At 42.4% G+C, this 23,069-nt stretch overlaps 1 protein-coding gene across 1 annotated transcript in view; it reads right to left on the bottom strand.

The window, feature by feature from the left end:
- The window catches only part of HSD17B4 (hydroxysteroid 17-beta dehydrogenase 4), a 516,553-nt gene that overhangs the window by 5,750 nt on the left and 487,734 nt on the right, over positions 1-23,069 (bottom strand). The window contains exon 23 of the mRNA XM_073624673.1: positions 4,164-4,291. Within this exon, the coding sequence (XP_073480774.1) occupies positions 4,164-4,291 (128 nt within the window). The remainder of the gene's footprint in view (positions 1-4,163; positions 4,292-23,069) is intronic.

The raw sequence follows: 23,069 nt of genomic DNA, 5'->3' as shown, positions 1-23,069 counted from the left end.
AAAATTTCTTTGAGGTTTTCCCTTTATTGCAATGGACTGACTCCCAGCCTCATGTAAAACATATGGCGAAATCAGTGAGTACCAGTGCCATCACATAGAAGGAAGGGAAGTAAGGCATATGGAAAAATGAATAACTCTTGCGCTGACACTAAAAATGGAGGAAAAAGTGAAAAACTGCTGCTAACACCTCAATGTGTCCCCACATTCAGAATAATAAATTTAAAAGAAAGTGGTGTAGCGCTGCAGTAACACAACACATAAATATATAAATATTATAACCTAATAGATTAAATTTATATCAAATTTATTAATATCCTTTTTAGGAGCAAATTCAGACCTCTGTCAAGCAGTTTTAATTATCAAATGGACCCCACTCAAATTAAACACCCTCTTTTCCCAATACTATTTTTCTCTTGTTCTTTCCAGCTGGCTCTACAGGCCATGGTGTGTCTGGGCTTTTTCTTGTCCAGCCCTCTTGTTGGTCTTACTGGTGACCTTTCTTGTCTCGGTCGGTCTAAAAAACTACTCTGACCCTTGGATGTATCCATACTCTTTTGTCAATGGTTCATACCTATAATAGGAAGAAATAGGACTTCTCTCTTGGTATCTGAGCTGGTTCACAGGCCGACGATACTGAGGATATGTACTCCTTTCATCATATCTAGGGTAATTTCCAAGTCTGGAAAACTGCTGGGGTCTAGGATTATGCCATCGTCCTCTTCCTTCCGGTCTTCTTGGAAATGTATTAGCTCCTCTAGGTTTCCATCCATTTCTAGGTGTCCTATTGTTAGTATTATTATATTGTGGATACATTTTACTGATCCCATGGGGGTTTCTCCACCCTCTTTGTAGGGGATTGGGTCTCTTCCTTCACATATCCTACAGTGGGTTAAGAAAAAAATCACCCCCCTTTAAAATAATCACATTTTGTTGTTTCGCAGCCTGAAATAAAGACATAGTTTTTGTTTTATCCACCTAAATTTACACCAACTTATAATTTCCAAGTGAAAGATATAACACGAACATGTCAGAAAAAAAAAATTCAAAAACAGAATCACTGAGTTGGAAAAAGGATCACCCCCTCCTAAAAATGACTTGTAAACTCAATCAGGTGTAGCTAATCACCTTCTCAATGGCACACAAAGCCATTTGAGGTTCAACTGTGATCAGATGTGGTCATTTTGATTAGCTCAGCATGAAATGAGCTTTCCTGGAGCATTTCAGTCCCTAGTAGTGCAACTGAAGCAATAAACTACTATGGGTTGCAAGTTACTGTCAAAAGATCTCCAGGATAAAGTTGTGGACAGGCACAAGTCGGAATATGAATACAAAAAAAAAATCTCAAAAGCTTTAGCATGCCTAGAAGCACAGAAAAGTCTATTATTAAGAAGTTGATGGTATTTGGTACAACACAGATTCTCCCTGGATCAGGACGTCACTCCAAACTGGATGAAAGAGCCAGGAGGAAACTAATCAGAGAGGCCTGCAGCAACTCTGAAGCAGTTGCAGTAATTTATGACAAAGAGTGGTCATTGTGTGCATTTGACAACAATATCACTAATTCTCCACAATTGTCACTTGTATGGAAGGGTTGCAAGAAAAAAGCCACCCCTCACGAAAGACCACACGCGATTGGGCTTTGCCAAAACGCACCTTAAAGATACTAAGGCCACATGGAAAAGGTATTATGTCAGATGAAACTAAAATTAAATTATTTGGCCTCTACACCAAACGATATGTCTGGCAGAAAGCCAATACAGCTCACGATCCAAATAACACCATTCCTACAGTAAAGCATGGAGGTGGTAATATCCTCTTATGGGGGTATTTCTCTAGAGCAGGGACTGGAGCACTTGTCAAAATAGAAGGGAAAATGGATGGGGCGAAATACTGTCAAATTCTTGAGGAAAATCTACTGCCCTCTGCCAGAAAGTTGTCAATGGGAAGAAGGTTTACCTTCCAACATGACAATGACCCAAAGCACACAGAAAAAATTACCACACAGTGGTTGAAGGAGAAAAAGGTAAATGTCCTTGCAAGATCTAGTCACCGCCAGACTTAAACCCCATTGAAAATCTGTGGAATGACTTGAAGACTGCAGTCCACAAATGGTCACCATCAAATTTAACTGAACTTAACTGTCTAGATGTGCAAATTTAGTAGAGACATATTACAACAGACTAAAGGCTGTATTTAAAGCAAAAAGTGGTTCAACAAAATAATGACACAAGGGGGTGATCTGTTTTTGAATTTTTTTCTGACATGTTGGTGTTATATCTTTTACTTGGATGTTATACGTTGCACTGAGTAAATACAGCTGCTTAAAACAATAACTGTGCCTGTCTTAATTTCAGGCTGCAATGCAGCCAAAATGTGATTATTTGAAAAGGGAGTGATTCTTTACTATACCCACTGTAAATTGTTTTTCAGGTGTGGGTATTTGTGGAGCGCAACTATGCCTCTTTTACCGCAGTCTGCCAGTTAAAGACTTGTTCATTCCTATAATCATTCACATCTCTCTGATACTTCTTCCCTTTCTTTTGTCTGACTTCCTGGTCCTTTGCCTCCAAATCCTTGCTTAGTCTATTAGTCATGGTAATACATTCTGGTAATTCTTGAAATGGTTCTAGTTTCACCTTATACTCTCCAATCTGCACTCTCCAGTGTACAAACCAAGGTCCATAAAGACATGGATGAGCAAGATTGGGGTGGAGGAACTTGACTGGCCTGCACAGAGTCCTGACCTCAACACGTTAGAACACATTTGGGATGAATTAGAGCAGAGACTGTGAGAGCCAGGCCTTCTCATCCACATCAGTTCCTGACCTCACAAATGCACTTCTGGAAGAATGGTCAAACATTCCCATGAACACACTCCTAAACCTTGTGCACAGCCTTCCCAGAAGAGTTGAAGCTGTTATAGCTGCAAAGGATGGGCCAACTAAATATTGAACCCTACGGACTAAGACACCATTAAAGTTCATGTGCGTGTAAAGGCAGGCTTTCCAATACTTTTGGTAATATAGTGCATCTCTCATGTGTGGCAATATCCCACCAGGTAGAGACCTTCTTTTCCATAAGGTGGCCTAGTTTTCTGAAGGTAGTCTCTAAATCTCCATTTTGTTTCTTATCCTTCCTGTCTTCTTCTAAGTTAACCTCAATAGAGTTTTAATTTTTCCTAATTCATGTAGTTTTTTTCCTTTTGTTTATGGTTGCTTTAGGTTATAATATTTATAGAGTTATGTGTTGTGTCAGTGCAGCACTACACCACTTTCTTTTGAAATAAAGCGGAGTTCCAGAAGTTTGTTGCAGCAATGTAAATGCCGTCTATGTATGCTTAATCCTCCACTTCCGGTCCACCCCCCCACTGGCTCCTGGGATTGATGACACTCATATCCCAGGAGCCATTGGGTGGGTGGACATGATGCCATTTGTAGCATCGTGCTGCGTTTTGTACTATATGTGCATGCGCGAGATCAGGAGGTGCATGCTGGGTAGCCAGCAGTGCCGTATCCCGCAAGGAGGAACATATGGGCTTCAGATGCCCACACTGAAGATGGGAGCGTGCTTGCTGGGGACTACAAAGTGAATTTATTTTATAAGATCATGATTTATAATACCTACATTTCATACACATTCAATTATGAATAGCATTAGGTGCAATCATCACGGGGGGATTTAAAAAGAAAAACCAGCTGGAACTCCACTTTAGGTAAGGCATACGGTCTTTCATATCCAGATGAATGGGGTGCTTTCTTCCCTTCCAGTGTCTAAATGGAGCAGCATGGGATAGATGGAGAGTAAATGTATGCTGTACTACAGAAGTTTGGAATAATGCAAACCTGTTGCTTTGTTCTGCATGAGCGAAGTACGCGTTTGCTTTAAAGAATAAAACACAGCATAAAAAACATCAGCTTTGCTTTAGCAGTCTTGATGTTTTAAACAAAAGTAGGGTGACACTATACTATGTCCATTGCCTAATGCTTTTTGTTCAGTCTTAAACTTAATTGCTTAACGGTATTCAGGTAACTAAGTTCCAATTCCCGTTCATCTTCTTGACAACTCAATTAGTGCGCCAAACTTTCAAGAGATTCATGCCTTGGACATAGTTTCAAGGTCAGCTCTCGCTCATTTCTGAATTAAGGTATTGTTTAATTTATTACCTTTTGGGGATTTTGTTTTCCCAAAACAAGATCCATAAAGTCTTGATCAGAAAGGGTAAATGTGGTATCAGCACGGCCACGGACATTACCACGATAGACTTCTCCAGCCCCATTCTTCAAGTCAATAGCTTTTATGGGAAAAAAAGAAGTTTAGAATTATTATGTGAAACAGAACAGCACATCCATTCTCCACTGTATATCATCTAAAACAGTTCATTTGCATGTGCCTTCGATCTTACCCGGAGGCCAGTGTCTTATCATGATGGCATTAATAGCTTTTGGAGTACTGTTAGTCTGAATTAAGGAGACCTCCCAACGGCCCCTACAAAATTATAGGGTCCCTGAGAGCTGAGCTTCCTTAACGACCATGGCTTTTGGAAGCTCAGGTCAGATATAAGTGAAGAGATTAGATGGTTCAGGGAGGGAATTACATAGAACTATTCAATCCAAGTCATTTTCAATAAACCTAATAGCACAAGCAAATTATGTACTACTTTACAAAGACCTCCTCAACTTTTATTCTGGTAACAACTGTCAAAGATTCCCTTCGGAATGTTTTTTTTTTTTTTTTTTTTTTTTAGGACAAACAGGGAGAGTAAGTCAGCCTAATACCAACAAAGACAGCAATTAAAATCTAACAGAGGCCCTAATGCTTCCCTATTCTATTCAAGAATAAAAACAAACATATAAGCTTTGTCTAGAGATACACCTGAAATATAAAAAGTAGATATATGCCAAAATGCTTCCTCAAAAATGTACATCTCTTTTGCACTTGTGGAAGATCCACAGTACATTAACCTGCTGTTCTGAGGACAGTACCCTGTGCATGTTCCCATCTCCATGTATAATAAATGTACATTAGGGCTATAATAAAAAAAAAAAGGGTCCCTCTCCCCTCCCTATTGAGAAAGCAGCCAATCACAGAAGAACCAAAAAATGAAGCAGGGCCGAATGTCAATGAGAAAGTGAAAGAGTAATACTCTCTACTAGGTTTGACAAGCTTCCAGGTTAGGAGCTACAGTAGTTCCACAGGTAAAAGTCTGGTGGCCACAGTGGAGCATTCCTTTTCTTTTGGACAAGTTCCAATGCTGGAATGGAGCAGGAACTGAGTTGCTTGATCAAGAATAGGGGTGGGGCTAACCTCTGAAGCTGGCATTGTATGATTTGTCTGTGCTAAAGTCACACAACAATCTTTGATTTAAAATAACATATGTGTAGTATTAGTCTTGTAGTAGCAAAACAAGTTTAAAGGAAATATCTGATTGGATGAAAAACAAGTATTATTTATTTCTATAATTGATTACATACACACACCTTCAATGTGCAGATATGCCATTTCCACATTCTATCCTCCTACGTATTACCCATTACATGCATGCCACATCTGAAAATAGGGTAATATGACGTAATATGACAAAAACACATGTTTTGGTGACAACTATAATAAAACTTGGGACAATCAACGCAAACTAAACAATGAAGGATATATGCAAGCTGAACACTACAGGATTCACCAAGCCTATGTAATCAACTAAAAAAACAAAATGAGTGCAGCACAAATAATATAAAGAAAGTCTATGGATTCAAAGATAAAATCTCTCATAATAAAAGCCAGTTCTTCTATGTGAAACCTTGATCGTCTCCCCTTGAACACATGTATGTGCTTACCAGATAGGGTGGACCTCTTAAGTTACAAGAGGTCAAATGGGCATTGGTTCCATATGGGCTGGATCTGGAAATAAATTGTTCCACATGCAATTCTAGGTATGACTGGTGGTCTCTGCAATATTCCAACTGATGGTAGACAAGGATCCAAGTATCATGCCTAACACCTACCAATTCATGTGACAACAGCGATGCAGAGGAGCCGCATCCACTGCCACCACCAGAGAATAGAGAAGACAAGTTGTACAGAACTGCTGCAAGGAAATTCGGACAGTGGGAGCGAGGAATTGGACATGGTGTGGCAATTACTTATCAAGAGTCAATAGAGAGAATCATTTACTATCTGAAAAAACTGCGTTCTTCTCCAAGAGACACATGTTCCATTACTTCTGATTTCTTAAAAGGACTCTGTAGTGTATCCTCAATCCCTGTCACACAGTATGAAATGTGGTGTCACTTCACAACAGGGCCTGGATAACAAAGCAATCTTGAAAATAAGTGACAGTTTCATTGCCTTACTGCCGTATTGGAGAGCTGCTTCTCGGTAACCACAGAAGACATCCAGATAGGCCGTGCAGCGTCCATCCAGCCCATATGGAACCCATGCCCATTTGACCTCTTGTAACTTAAGAGGTCCACCCTATCTGGTAAGCACATAAATGTGTTCAAGGGGAGACGATCGAGGTTTCACATAGAACAACTGGCTTTTATTATGAGAGATTTTATCTTTGAATCCATAGACTTTCTTTATATTATTTGCGCTGCACTCATTTTGTTTTTTTTGGTGACAACTGCCTAAGAGGAGAACTTTGAAAAACTTCCTGACTTACTTTTGCATCTTCAGAAAAGGAATAAAGAGAAGTTTCCCCAACAGGACATAGCAAAAAATAAACTGAAATAGATTTAAACATTTAAAGCAGTATTGAACCCAAAAACCATAACGTAACATATTACAGCGTATCAATTCTTAGAATGCCTGCATTCGTTTTCCTTTGTGAGGTTTTTTTCCTTTATTTTTTTGCTTTATTTCCACCTGGTCACCCAGCCAGTAAGTCTGTTATTTTTCAACTTCCCTTAACAGACCAAGCTGTTCAAAAAAAGGAAGTAGGTAGTGAAAGGGTTGAGATAAGCCATTTAACACTGACAGGGGTGCTTACAATGGTCGTTTTTTATTTATGTAAAACCATCATCCCAAAAGCAAAAACAAAATGTTGCTGTAAGTCCTTGTTGGCTTTAGTGTAACTTTAATTTGATAATCAAGTCCATTTAAATCTGTAAGTGCCCCTAACACTACCCTGTCTCCAGGTTTATAATGCTGCTATCTAAATGTGTTTGTTACGCCTCCATTGAGTGGTTACTGGTTGGATCGCCAGGTGAAATAAAGAAAAAAAGCTAAAAAAAAATTTTAAAAAATGTAGCCACCACATGTAAGGATTGGTAAACTGCATTACAGCATTATGTGTGTATTACATAGTTAGGTTGAAAAAAAGACACAAGTCCATCTAGTTCAACCAATAAAAAAAATCATACAATCCCATATACACAAACCTATACCTAAAGTTGATCCAGAGGAAGACCAAAACCCCCAGCAAAGAATGATCTAATTTGCTGCAGCATTAAGAAGAATAAAGGTATGGTTGGGCTATGAGATGGGCCCACATCCCAAAATATAGAGAATAAGGAAAAACCCCCTTGACAGGACTTTACCGGCCCAAAGAAGTATCGTATAAAAATAATTTGCTATAGCAGGGGAAAAAATTCCTTCCTGATCCCCCGAGAGGCAATCAGATATTCCCTGGAACAGCTTTACCTATAAATGTTAGTGTCCAGTTATATTACAAAAAAAATTGACATATTTGGGTTTAATACAGCTTTAACCTACTCTATCCAAAACCAATAAGGAAAGTTTGATTATACAGTGCATACACTTTAAAACAGTTAGCATTGTTAACCAAGAATTTAATAATGCCTTTCCAAGTGAAGGGCAATCACAAGCATGCCATTAAATTTTTATTTAGAGATTAATACTATGAATGAGGAAAAAAAAACAAACATTATAGTGGAACTACACTCAGCTATACTCCAGCGCTGAGGTGTCCCAGAGCTCCCTCACTGGGCACTGACATCTTTAGCCAGTCTTCTTCTGTGTACCGATCTTCAGCTGTTTTGATTGGCTAAGCCGAGGTGATGTCACTCCTGCATATGCGTGGGAGTTAATTTATCTCAGCAGATGCTGAAAATGTACACTGAGCGGTGGTCAGTGTACAGTACAGATAGGTAGGTAAGAAACATTAGCTCATGCATTAAAAACCCACCTGTTCGTAGTTTTTTTTTTTTTTATTATTATTAAAGTTCCACTTTAAACATTGTTGATTACAAGGTACTACTCATAATGCTTGCATATACGAAACAGAAGTTCATACAAAAATATTTCAGAACAGCAGGCAGCACAGTGGGTACTGTGAATTCTCACCAGCAACACCATCTGCATGTTTGCACATTCCCACCTCCATTTCTCTAAGTTAATATGGGTTTCCTCAACTTAGTTTTAAACAATCCAAACATATACTGTTACATAGGTTTCTATCAAACATTGTGTGTACGCTTGTATGACTACTGAAGGAAAATAAGACTGACAGCACATTTCAAAGCAGGGAGTAATGTGAAAAAAAATCAATGCCATCAGTGCGTCTCTGCCAAGTATGTTGGCTCTACATGCATGAATAAAATAAAAAGAAAATATACTTAATACAACCCCAATTCCAAAAAATATTGGGATACTGTGTAAAATCTACATAAAGACAGAATGCATTAATTTGCAGATCTTATAATAATAGAAAATAGAGAATATATCAAATGTTTAAAGTGAGAATATGCACCATTTTAAGAAAAAAAAGGTGGAAAAGGTCAACAAAAAGCTGGCAAAGTAAGTGGTCCTAACGAGGAAGAGCTGGAAGAACATTTTGCAATTGGGTTAGGTGGCAACAGGATTGGTTAAAAAAAGTGCATCTTAGATAGTGGGCAGAGGTTCGCCAATTCGTGAAAAGCTGCGTCTAAAAGTTGAACAAGTTCAGAATAATAAATAAAAATAGGTGAATTGACCCAACACCTGCACAAAAATATGTGCTGAAAACAAAAAAAGAAAAAAGAAAAATAAAGAAAAAACAAAAATCAATGTGGAGTCGCATTTTGCTGACTGCTCGGGAGGCAGGTTATACAGACACACCTGTACCTAGGAAAACAAGGTCTGAATTTTAACACAGAGAGCTTCCAAGCCCACAAAGCACATAAACCTAGGAGCATTGCCAGTGATAGCTTGCCCCGGGCCATTTTTCTCTTCAAGTGGAAACATCCAAATATGCTGTTTTTGACTACCTGTAGTGGAGGTCAATACGCTCTGGTGAGTAGGATGCACATGTGAATGTTGGTGAAGAGGAGATATACAAAGTCACGGGTGTATTTGGTCACAAAGGTGTTTGGATGCAACAGAGTGTTCATGGAACTTTACTTTATGTTTATTTTGGAGTTTTGTCTTTTCATCAAAAGATTCAGAGAATATGGAGAATATATGCGCGTAAGAGACAAGGCCGAATACTGGATGCCTGGGATTTTTTGACATTCAGATGGGACTTCATTAAAACAGGCATGATTCTACGACGGCAATCACTGCATGGACTCAGGAAAACTTTCAAAAAGCTCTAATAAACACAGTTCCCCGTGCCATCCAAAAATACAAGGTAAAACTATCATGCAAAGAAGAAAGCATATCTGAAAAAGATTTTGAAACGCCGCCATCTTCTCTGGACCAAAGTTTATTAAAAATGGTCTTTTTGCAAAGTGGAAAACCGTTCTGCAGTCAGTCTCGTCTAAATTTGATAATCTTTGTGGCAACCATCAGCACCACGTCCTGCAGACAAAAGAGGGAAAGGACCTTCTGGCTTGTTTTCAGCACTCAAAATCTGCATCTCTGCTGGTATGGGGGTTCATTGGTGTGTATGGAATGGGCAGCTTGCACATCTGGAAGGGCACCATCAAAATATCCAGGTTTTAGAGTAGTGTATGTTCCATCCAGACAACGTCTCCTTCATGGATGGCCTCGCATATTTCAGCAGGACAATGCTAAACCACATACTGCAGGGGGCTTAACCTTTTGAAAAGGGCCACTTAAGTTATTTGGTAACCGATCGCGGGCCACAATAAAATGAAATGGTTCAGAATTTCACATTTTTTATTTTGAATAGCATAATGAAGATTTTAAACAAATCAGGATCATCATTTTCCATGGGACTAATCCCCATTGGATGTTTACCCATTCTTTCATCACAATCACAAAAAAGGAAAAAAAAAAAAAAAAAATGGACAGGCGGACCTGATCAGACCGATTCTGTGAAAGGGGCCTAAGGCTGCTTTCACACTGATGCCCTGCAGTTTACCCACACCACAGTGCAGCGCAGTGCACCTGAGGCTTTCCTATAGGTTAGCTGCACTTTGCCATAGACTTCTATTATATGAAGTAATAAGAAAAAGTCCTGGACAGCTGCACTCAAAATAATATATTGCCTTTATTGAATAACGATCAAAGATACATGCCACAGCAGAAAAATGCATTTTTCTGCTGTGGCATGTATCTTTGATGATCGTTATTCAATAAAGGCAATATATTATTTTGAGTGCGGCTGTCCAGGACTTTTTCTCATTACTTCATTGTACAAGCATTGCCGGCACCTGTTGCTTCCAGCATGGAGGAGATGTTCATTCCTAATTGGCCTTCCTAGAGTGGTGATATCTTTCTTTCCTGGTGCCTCCCATGTCAGCATACCCATGGTTGGTTGCTCCACCCTCTACCAACCCACAGGACCATTTTAACTCTATAAAAAAAAAAAAAAAAAGAGTTCCTCCCCTTAGTCAGTATTCTTTTCTTTGTCCTCATGCCTGCAGGATCATTATCAGCTATACCTCACCGCTTTATGGTGTAACCGTTGCAGGTTCATGCTCTCCTGGGGTATGGAGTCCCATCACTTGCGCTGCTAAAGGCGCCAGATAAGTATGGGAGGCCGTTTTTTTCTGTGGATCTTTTTTTGGGCCATATTGGAAGATTAACAGGAGCTTAGCCTCTCCTCTATGCTCTGCTGATGGTATGTCTCCTATCCGTATGTGAGCAGGCTGAGACAGTACGGTGCATGCCCAGTAGCAAACTGAAGCTGTCGGCGGCCGTCTTGGTACTCCCAAAGTGCTCTCAGCATAAATGGAGAGCCTGGGATTCATTACAGGGCCAGCTATCAAGGTGAAGACATCTCCCGTAAGTGTCTTCCCTATTTTTGCAATGGAGCCTGGCCAAGGTATTTAGGGGCTTGCAAATGGGTACTTTTGTTTAATGTTATGTATATGTATTGTGTAGATATGTGTATCTGTGTGTGTGTTTATATATATATATATATATATATATATATATATATATATATATATATATATATATATATATATATATATATATATATATATATATATAATGTATGTATATGGTTAAAAAGGAAAGCAGAAAGGAATCTATCCTTTTTTTGTTTTTCTCTTGCCCAGCTGCCCCTAGTAATGTGATACCGCAACAAAAAGATCCTCATCATACCGCTAGGTAAGGGCTGCAACAATCAGGTAAGTTTTAAAGGAAAATAAAAAAGAGCACTATGGGCAAATTAGAACATATTTTTTGTTTCTACAGCCCGCACCGGGGATTATCCCGCAGATCATCTCACCATAGCTCCTCAGACAGGAGATCCAAAGGTCATAGGAGCTCAGCACACTCTCACTCATCCTCAGCTCATGCCTCCCGCAGTGGCCAGAGGTCACCCCGACATACCCCTAGCAGACACGAATCCCACAGACCGGTGTATCCAAAAGAGAAGACCTGTTGGGTATGTGGAAGATAAGCGCTGCCAGAAAAATTGGTATGCGAGAAGTGTCTACTAGAGGCTACAGGGGATAAAGAGAAAGATAAGCAGCAGTCTCTGGAATCAATTAAGAGCTTGATCAAGGATTCAATCAGGGAGTTGGCCCTCTCCCAAGACCAAATTAACCCACCCTCGCCTGAAGCAGCAGTAAGCGCGTCCACTCCTCATTCGTACGCAGAGGTGGATTCTGAAGACAAGGCGGAAGGGGTGGATAGCAATATTTCAGCTTTTGACTTCACTCTAGTTGAGCCTTTCATAACCGCGGTCAAGGATGCAATCCAGTGGGAGGAAAATCCGGAGCCACCTTCTAAAACAAAGAAATATTTCCCACATCTGAAAAAGAAGGTATCAACTTTTCCCTTGATGGAAGAAAGCAAGAAGGTGGTAACAGATGAATGGCAGAAGGTAGACAGAAGACCTATGGCGTATAATCGTTTTCTTAAGTTATATCCACTGGCAGAAGCAGATGCGCAACTTTTTGATGCTGTACAAACTGTGGACGCCTCAGCTATGAGGTTGGCTAGAAACTCGACCTTGCCACTAGAAGATGCAGTCTCCTTTAAAGATGTCCTTGACCGAAGGATTGACTCAGACCTGAAAAAAACATATCAGGAGGCTGGGGGAGCATGCAAGTCGGCGGTAGCTCTGACTTCGATCTCAAGGGCCACCATGGAGTATGGTCAGACAATGTGGAAATGGCCCTCAGACAAGGGGTAGGTTCAGAAGAAATCATTAAGGCACTGGATGAATTAAAGCTGGCCTCAGATTTCATAGCAGAAGCAGCTATTGACGTCCTAAAATGCTCTTCCAGGACCATGCTGTGTTCCATAACGGCCAGAAGAGCGTTGTGTCTAAAACCATGGTCGCCCGACCCAACGTCTAAGCAATCATGGTGTCGTATTCCATACGATGGGAAAGCCCTGTTTGGCGAAAAAATGGATACGGCAATTACCAGAGTCACAGGGGGGAAAAGTGGGCTAATTCCCCAGGACAGAAGCAGGAGGAAGAGATTTGCAAACCGCCCAGCGGGCCAGTTAAGAGGGAAGGACTCCAGATCCTACCGTCCGGAAAGGGAGTATAGAAGGGGCTGGAAACGTTCACAAGCTACCTTTCTGAGGTCGGCTAAACCAAAAGCCTCTACATCCACAGTTGATGGCCAGAAGTCCTTTTGACGCCCTCTCCACCCAAGCCGGTCCGTTAGAAGCCTGTCTAAAGGCGTTTGCCCGGGTTTGGGTGGAAGGTTGCGTAGACCAGTGGGCAGTGTCCACGGTCTGTCAAGGTCATTTTTGGGGATTCAAAAGGCAGCCTCCCCTCTATTCCTTTCAGGCCACCAAGATTCCAACCTCCAGAGAGAAGAAGGAGGCCCTTCTTCAATATGTCAAAATGCTTGTTCTCCAGCAGGCAGTAGTACCAGTTCCAGACTTGGAGAAGCACTTAGGCTTTTATTCCCCAGTCTTCTTGGTCCCCAAAAAATCGGGGGGTTGGAGGCCGTTGCTAGACCTGAAAAGGCTGAACAGGTATATCCGGGTGGAACATTTCAAGATGGAGTCCTTAAAACACGGTTATTCTATCTGTTCAGCCAGGAGATTGGATGGCGTCCATAGACCTTCAGGATGCGTATCTGCACATACCTATCCGCCCTCAGTTTCAACCTTTTCTTCGGTTCAGAATAGGCGACTTACATCTTCAATTCCAATGCCTTCCCTTCGGGATTTCAACAGCGCCCAGAACTTTCACCAAAGTGCTAGTAGCGATCTTGGCTCCTCTTCGAGAGAAGGGGATTCGAGTACTACACTATTTGGACGATATTCTAGTTCTTTCTCAGCACAGGCAGACCTTGGTGATACATATACAGTTGGTCCTAGACACACTGATAAAGTTTGGTTGGCTAATCAACTTCGCCAAAAGTCAACTTACTCCCACACAGGAGATAATTTACCTAGGGGCATTCTTCAACACTCCAGGAAGAGCAGTTTCACTCCCAGCAGAAAAAATCCCTTCATTGATAGGGAAAGTGAAAAGGGCGCTAGCGAGCCATTCTATGGCAGCATCAGACTGTAAGCCTGCTAGGTTCCCTCTCTTCATGCATACCTATGGTGAAATGGGCCAGATGGCATCTACAGACTTTCCAGGTGGGCTTCTTATCACAGTGGAAGAAAGATCGCCTAGAGCAGAGGATATTGATTACACCTACAATGAAATCCAGCCTTTGGTGGTGGACAAGACCATCCAACTTTCTGCTTCACTGTCCCCTTGGCCCCATCCCATGGACTGTTCTGACGACAGACGCAAGTCAGTTAGGATGGGGGGCACATTACCAAGACCAGTTGGTACAGGGCAGATGGCAATTCAATGCGACAGAGGTAGTATCAAACACCTTGGAGCTAAGGGCGGCTTGGTTAGCAATCCTGTCTCTGGCCACCTTCTTCAGGGGAAATCCATCCTTCTCCAGATGGACAACAAAGCGGCAGTAGCTTATGTTCAGAATCAAGGAGGAACGTACAGCAGGTCCCTTCTGAATGAAGTGACACCCATTCTGACATGGGCCGAGAGGAATTTAGTCAACCTACGAGCCTCATATATCCCAGGGCCAGAGAACCAGTTAGCCGATCAGCTTTCAAGATCTTTCAGCCACAACAACGAGTGGTCTCTGAATCCGAGGGTCTTCTCCTGGATATGCCAACAATGGGGCACTCCCCAAATAGACCTATTTGCCTCCTCGCTCAATGCGAAGACACCACTTTTCTTTTCAAGGTTCCCATCTCCGAAATCAGCAGGGGTGGATGTCCTAACCCAGCCATGGAACTTTCAGATGGCATACGCATACCCACCAACTCCACTGATACTGAGGTTTCTCCAACGTCTAACCACAGAAGCGATCACAGTTTTAGCAGTGATTCCATACTGGCCCAAGAGACCGTGGTTCACGTTGCTAATCAAGATGACCTTGTGCAAACCGCTTCACCTTCCACGCATAGACAACCTTTTGTCTCAAGGCAAGTTCTGTCACCCGCACCCGGAGATCCTAGACTTGAGGGTTTGGAAGTTGAGCGGAAAAGGTTGGGCGAGTTAGGATGTTCGCATAATGTCTTTCAAACACTACTACAGGCCAGAAAAGCATCTACGAATTCCACATACTATAGAGTTTGGAGAAAGTTTACGGAATTGGCAGAAACGAACCATTTCGATCCTCTAAACCCCGGAATCCAGAACATACTCCTCTTTTTACAGAGTGGATTGGACTTAAGTTTGGGCCTGAATACGCTTAAGGTCCAGGTTTCAGCCCTTTCAGCTCTAACAGACACCCGGTGGGCACTAGATCCTCTGGTGGAACGTTTCTTGAAAGCAGTTCTAAGATTGAGACCGCCTAGAAAGACGCTATACCCCAAATGGGATTTGACTATCGTGCTTAATATCCTTTCAAAACCTCCGTTTGCTCCCACAGAAGAAAGAACCTTGGAGGATATTTCTCTGAAGGCAGTCTTTCTAGTCACCATCACTTCGGGTCGCAGGGTATCAGAGATCCAAGCATTAGGGTCACAAGAACCCTACATTACCTTCTTCCCGGACAGGGTGGTGTTGCAACCTATTCATCAGTTCATCCCTAAAGTACCTTCAGTCTTCCATCTGAACCAAGAGTGGGTTCTTCCAGCATTCGGGGAGGATCCAGCCTCCTCAAAACTGCATGAGTTGGATATAGCCAGATCCCCAAGTCACTACCTAAATTTGACGCAGCAGTTCAGGAAAGATCAACGGCTATTTGTCATCCCCAAGGGTGCCAGAAAGGGAATGGCAGCATCTAAGACGACCTTGGCAAGCTGGATTGTAAGGTTAATCCAAAGAGCATATTGGGCTAGTGGTCTCCCAGTTCCAGATGCGGTCAATGCGCACTCAACGCGTGGAGGAATAGCCTCCTCCTGGGCAGCTTTGGCGCGGGTCTCCTCTGAGACAATTTGTTGAGCGGCCAGCTGGTCGTCCTTCAGCACGTTCATGTCCCACTATAGTGTGGACCCAGCAGTCCTTACTTCCCGAGAGTTTGGGGAAAGGACTTTGCAGTCATCTGTACTGTAGCTTTTTTGTTTAATTAAATTGCTTTATTGCAGTACCCTCCCTGTAAGCGAGTTATTTACCATGGATATGCTGACATGGGAGGCACCAGGAAAACGGAAAATTGAATACTTACCTTTCCGTAATTTTCCTTTCCTGGTGCCTGCCCATGGCAGCATACACCCTCCCTTCAATGATCCTTAGCGTTATGAGATCTAGTTACAAGAATACTGACTAAGGGGAGGAACTCTTTTTTTATAGAGTTAAAATGGTCCTGTGGGTTGGTAGAGGGCGGAGCAACCAACCATGGGTATGCTGCCATGGGCAGGCACCAGGAGAGGAAAATTACGGAAAGGTAAGTATTCAATTTTCCGTTTTCTCAGACTTCTATTATATCTTGTGAATGTGGAGCACTTTTTGAAAGTGCACCAAAACTCCTGCATTCAGGAGTTTTGGTGTGCTTTCAGAAAGCGCACCAAACCCGCAGGATATTATAGAATTCTATTTGCTCAGTGTAGCAAACCAACAGGAAAATTGTAGGTGCACTGCATTACATCTGCAGATCAGTGTAAAAGCAGTCTAATAAACCCCTTTTTTTTTGTTTTTGTTTTTTTAAAGTGCTCATATATGCCCATTGCAAAACTATGATGTTTAATAAACTGACCTTTTATCTTTCAGTTTCTGCTGGCATCGCTGGCTGTTAGAAAGGTTCCTGTCCTAGGTGGAGTGATATAAAATGCACTTCCCCTGGGACAGGAGCCGGCGTGAGAGGAAGCATTGGCTTTTGCAGTTCCTGCTCCCTCCGCAGCAGCTCGTTTTCTCAGGCACTGGCTCCATCCACTCTGAGGCTCTGGGATGGTGGGTCGGCAACCAGCGATCTGGGCTTTCCAACCCGCCATGCCAAAGCACGTGGTCGCAGGCCACTTCAGAGGGCTCTAGGAGCCACATGTTGAGCACCCCTGGGCATACTGCATCTCAACAGCATGGCTTTGTAGTAGAAGAGGCCAGGTGCTTAACTGGCCTGCTTGCAGTTCAGACCTTTCACCAACTGAAAATATTTGGCACATCTTTAAATTAAAAATAAGAAAGTCTCTGGACTGTCAAGCAATTTGAATCCTACGTTGTATATCAGCCAAGAAAGGTACAACATTCCTCCTTTCCCAAACCTCCAGCAACTGGTATCGTCAGTCCCCAGACATTACACAGTGTTAAAAGAAGAGGGGATGGTACACTGTTGGGCCCTGTCCCAAGGTTTTGGGAATTGGGATTGTACTTTGTCAGCTTTTTGTTGCCCTGTCCCAACTTTTTTGAGAGGTGTTGCGGCTATCAATTTCAAAATATATATTTTTTTCATAAAATAGTACATTTTCTCTGTTTAACCACTTCCTGCCAGTCCTGTAGCAGATTGGCGGCCGGTAAGTGGTTCTGTTATCCTGACTGGGCGCCATATGAACATCAGTGCCGCTGGTCAGTGCTCATCAGTGCTGCATATCAGTACCGCCTATCAGTTTCCATCAATTCTGCCTATCAGTGCCACCTTATCAGTGCCAATTCCTCAGTGCTGCCTCATCAGTGCCGCCTCATCAGCGCCCATCAGTGCCGCCTCATCAGCGCCCATCAGTGCTGCCTCATCAGGGCCCATCAGTGAAGGGGAAAACAAAATTTTAACAACTAAACTTTTTTTTTTTCAAAAATTTTAGTTTGTTTAGCAAAAAATAAAAATCACCCAGGGGTGATCAAATACCACCAAAAGAAAGCTCTATTTGTGGGAAGAAAATTATAAAAATGCAGTTTGGGTACAGTGTTGCATGACCGCGCAACTGTCATTCAAAGTGTGACAACACCGTTTTCTTTTTGTTGCGAATAAAATATAGGTTTTAGAGATTTGCAAATCATTGTATTCTGTTTTTATGTAGATTTTACACAGCGCTCCAACTTTTTTGGAATTGGGGTTGTTAAAAAAGGTAGAGATGATCTTTTTCTAAACTATACACAGCTTGTATGAAACTCATGTTTGCACACACTTTGTATCTGCAAACCTGTCACCTTTTTACACAAAGCAGAAGTGTATAGAATATACAGAAAAACTGCTTCTACTGTATGATTACATTTTCTGTTTCTCGATCCCAAAAACTCTGTAGTTTCTTATCGGAAGTTTTCTCTTTCAAGTTCCATTTAAAAAGTTCTCCACCTCTAAACACATACTGTAACTGAATGAAATGACAGCAACAGGCAAAGAATGTGGAGTCAATGACAAATAAATCATGCTACACAAAGCAAACACCGGCATGGTGATGTGATACAAGATATTGTAGTGCAAAGTCAATGAACAAGGGTGATGCTTGAGAGGCTGCATTACTATGCCAGCTCTAAGCACTGTTCTGCCTGTTAAAGCACGGAAACTTGCTGCGATCATCAGAATTTTGCAAATGACAATTTTTGTCAACACTTCTGCACAAATTTCACAACTTATTTTGCCATGTTTTCACTGCTGTTTATCCTGCCTGGGGATTTAACTAAGCCATTGGTTTACTGTGTTAACCAAAAATGCTTTGACAGGCCCAGGATTTCAACATATTAATGAGGCCAGAAATTGTGCATAGTAAATATTTTCTTGACACACTTTGGGCCCCTTAGTACCAATTGAGCATCATTTAAATGCCACGGCCTACCTGAGTTTGTTGACCATGTCCTCTCTTTATGACTACAGTGTACCCATCTTCTGATGGCTACTTCCAGCAGGATAATGCACCATGTCACAAAGCTCAGATCATCTCACCACTGGTTTCTTGAACATGACAACGAGTTCACTATACTCCAATGGCCTCCACAGTCACCAGATCTCAATCCAATGGAGCACCTTTGGGATGTGATGGAATGGGAGATTCACATCATGGATGTGCAGCCGACAAATCTGCAGCAACTGCGCAATGCTATTATGTGAATATGGACCAAAATCTCTGAGGAATGTTTCTAACACCTTATTGAATCTATGCCACAAAGAATTAAGGCAGCTCTGAAGGCAAAAGGGGGTCCGACCCAGTACTAGCAAGATGTACCTAATAAAGTGGCCGGTGGGTGTATGAGTAAGATCCCTTTCACACTGGGGCGGGGGCGTTGTCGGCGGTAAAGCACCACTATTGTAAGCAGCGTTTACCGTCGGTATGTTGCCGCTAGTGGGGCGGTTAAAGAAAAAAAGAAAGGGTTAAAACCACCGCAAAGCGCCTCTGCAGAGGCGCTTTGCCGGCGGTATATCCGTGCCGTCCCATTGATTTCAATGGGCAGGAGCCGTGAAGGAGCGGTATACACTCCGCTCCTTCACCGCTCCGAAGATGATGCTGGCAGGACTTTTTTTACCGTCCTGCCAGCGCATCGCTCCAGTGTGAAAGCCCTCGGGACTTTCACACTGGAATTAAAGCAGTGGCTGTTTCGGGTCGGTTTTCAGGCGCTATTATTAGCGCAATATCGCCTGCAAACCGCCCCAGTGTGAAAGGACCCTAAGAGCTACTCGGTCCTTGCAGTCTTTTTTAACAGAAAATATCTAACTGGCTGCTGGGGGCATCACCACTATGTGTATGAATAAAAAGCGACAAACTTAAATAGTAAATAATAAAATGGTAGGACTAGTCTTAGCTCAATCTGGTTTTAGCTTAGGGGGCTGGAGGGAAAGCATGAGAAAATATAGCTTTTCCATGAATATGAAAGCGAAAATACTCAGACAGTATTAATATCCCACACCTGAAACTTCAGAGTTAGATGAAAAGAATGATTAGTAGTCTCAATATAACCGTGAGGTGGCCAACAAAATGGAGTTTGATTTCATGGCAATCCAGAGAAAATAGGATGGCAAGTAAGAGCCACTGGGTCCTTACAGTAATTTTATTTAAAACTGAAAACATCTGACTGGCTGCTGTGGGCATCATCACGGTGTATAAAAAAAATGCGTCCGTAAAACAAAAAAAAAAAAAAAAACTTATATTAAACCAAACAGTCAATACTAAAAATGTAAGACAGGTCTTAGCTCATCTTCAAATCCACCAGGAGATGGCTGGTGAGAGAAATTGAGAAAATACAGGTCTTCCATGCACTGTATATGGACAACAAAATACCCAAGCTGTATTAATATCCCACATCTGTAAGTTCAGCGTTAAAGCAGCTAGCTAGGTAAGAAAAGAGAAAAAAGTATTTGTAACCCTCAATACAACGGTGAGGTGGCCAACGCTATTTAATTTGATTTTGTGGAAAGTCAATCTTCTTCAATTTCCGAACTGCACCCAAGAATCTTTCAAGGTGGCAGTCAATTTTTTTTGCATTACCAAGAGGCAGGAAAACAGATGGAAATTAGGTTTTGGGGACTTTCACTAGACTGTGATAAACTGATTTGCTGCTAAAAAGGTAAGCGTAATCAAAGTTTATGTACTATTCTCATTTTTCTATTCCTACTTCAGAGGTCACATTTATGTGTTAACCACAGGTCAAATCTGTCCAATGTTTATTGGCACTCTTCTGGCATTATAAAAGTTATCATTCTGGGTTTTTACTGCTATACAAAAAGGAATACAGGAGACTTTTTTTGCAGCCTGGTGCTGTTACTTATGCACAGCACTGTAAATAGAAGGAAAGCATGGGCATTATTAAATTATTAGGCCTCATGCCCACGGGGATTTTTACAGCCGTGTTTAGAAGCTTATTTTACAGCTTAAAAACGCCTCTCCATGTTATTCAATGGCCTCATACCCACATGGACATTTTTGAGCTGTAAGTGGCATAAGCGTTTTTAAGCTCCAAAAAAAAAAAAAAAAACAACCCAGTACCAGCGCATTCTGAGGCACCAGCACTAGAGCTGTAAAAACGATAGACACCGGTAAAACTTGTTAAACGCGGCTTAACACTGTATACAGAGCATTAAGCCTCGTCAGGCATTTTTTTGCCTCAATTCAAAATCAATGGTTCCCTATGGGAGCCCATTGATTTGAAAAGTCGTTGCACGAGAAGTCGGATCATGATGATCCGACTTGCGGAGCGACTTGTGTGTGGAGGATCTTGAAGGGGAACCCCCGCCAAAATGAAAAAAAAAAATTGGGTTGGGGTTCCCCCCCAAAATCCATACCAGACCCTTAGCCGAGCACGCAGCCCAGCAGGTAAGTAAAGGGGAGGATGACGAGCGAGTGCCCCCCCTCCTGTACCATACCAGGCTACATGCCCTCAACATGGGGGGGTGGGTGCTTTGGGGCAGAGGGGCCCTGAGCTCCCCACCCCAAAGCACCTTGTCCCCATGTTGATGAGGACAAGGGCCTCTTCCCGACAACCCTGGCCATTGGTTGTCGGAGTCTGCGGGCGGGGGCATATCGGAATCTGTAAGCCCCCTTTAACAAAAGAGCGAGAAGACAGCAAGGAAGACCCGGCAAAAGAGCGAGAAGACAGCAGAGAAAGGAGAAGGACCAGAGAAGGAGAAGGACCAGAGAGGGAGAAGGACCAGAGAGGGAGAAGGACCAGAGAGGGAGAAGAGTCGGAATGGGGAGAAGAAATCGGAAGAGACGCCGGAGCTGCCTTAAAATACTTTAAAAACCTGTGTACTGTTTATTTTTGACACTTTTTGTTTTAGTTGAATGCGTAGGGGTACAATTTACCCCATACTCACTCACACAGGGTGGGGGGCTGGGATCATGGGGCCCCCACGTGAAAGGGGGCTTCCAGATTCCGATAAGGCCCCGCCCACAGACCCCGACAACCAATGGCCAGGATTGTCAAGAAGAAGTTCTTGTCCTCATCAACACCCTCATGCGCCCCCTGGCCCCAAGCACCCACCTCCCATGTTGAGGGCATGTAGCCTGGTATGGTAAGGAGGGGGGGTGGGGGCGCTCGCTCATGATCCGACTTCTGGTGCGACTTCTATTCAAATCAATGGGCTCCCATGGGGAACCATTGATTTTGAATAGAGGCAGAGAAATGTGGCTGAAAGCTAGCGCGGCTGAACGCGCATTGACGCCAATGCAAAACGCTGATAAAATCGCATTTTTAACGCCACTTTTTTCCTGGCATCGGTACTAGCTTTACAGCTCGTTTTTTTATAACGCCCGTGGACATGAGGCTTTAGACTGAAAACCAATAATAAACTGAACTAGTAAGGACATTCTGATAAGGACAAGATGGGTGGAGTTAGAGGAAAGGGGGATAAAGAACTGTGGCTAAAAGGAAGTGGGATACACTTCATTACAGGCAAGTTGAAGTGGTTGTAAAGGCAGAAGGTTTTTTTATCTTAATGCATTCTATGCATTAAGATAAAAAAAAAACCCTTCTGTGTGTGCAGCAGCCCCCCTAATACTTACCTGAGGTCCATCTAGATCTAACGATGTTGCATGAGAGACTAGGCTGTCCGGGACTCCCCTGCTCATTGGCTGAGACAGCAGCACCATTGGCTCCCGCTGCTGTCAAAGTCAGTGAGCCAATGAGGAGAAAAATGGGGGCAGGCCAGGCCACAGCTCCGTATCTGAATGGACACAGGGAGCTGTGGCTCGGCTCGGGTGTCCCCATAGCAAGCTGCTATGGAGAGGGGCCAGGAGCACCAAAGAGGGACCAGAGAAGAGGACGATCTGGGCTGCTCTTTGCAAAACCACTGCACAGAGCAGGTAAGTAGAACATGTTATTTTTAACAAAAAACAAAAAAAAAAAAAAAACACAAGACTTTATTATCACTTTAAATGACTGATGTACACCAGAAAAAGAAATTTTTTTCAGGCCAAAAATATTTTCAGCAAGTACAGAAAATACCCATTGATCTTGCCAGAAATACAGTGTCCTAGTCACATCCTGTGAGCTCAAATGAAAGCACAAAGTGTTATATATACAGTGTACTTGTCCTATCAAGACACCATGTAATGGAGGTGAACAAAACAAACATGATTCAGCCTTATGACAATCATGACTCCTTCCATTGAAAGAGTGATGAGTTTGGCTACAAAGAAACACACTGGGGGATGATTTACTAAAACCGGAGAGTGCAAAGTCTGGTGCAGCTCTGCATAGAAACCAACCAGCTTCCAGGTTTTTTCTTGTCAAAGCTTAATTAAACAAGCTGAAGATAGAAGTGGATTGGCTACAATGCACAGATGCACCAGATTTTGAACTCTCCACTCGTAGTAAATCAACCGCACAGTGTGTTATTCAAAGGATTACGAGGTGAACAGAGACTGAAAAAAGAAAAGTAATAGAGGCACTACATCTTTGTTTTTTTGGGTTTGCATACACT

Source organism: Aquarana catesbeiana, linkage group LG01 (genome assembly GCF_042186555.1).
Source record: "Aquarana catesbeiana isolate 2022-GZ linkage group LG01, ASM4218655v1, whole genome shotgun sequence".
Lineage (NCBI taxonomy): Eukaryota > Metazoa > Chordata > Amphibia > Anura > Ranidae > Aquarana > Aquarana catesbeiana.
This window is presented reverse-complemented; position numbering and strand designations above follow the sequence as displayed.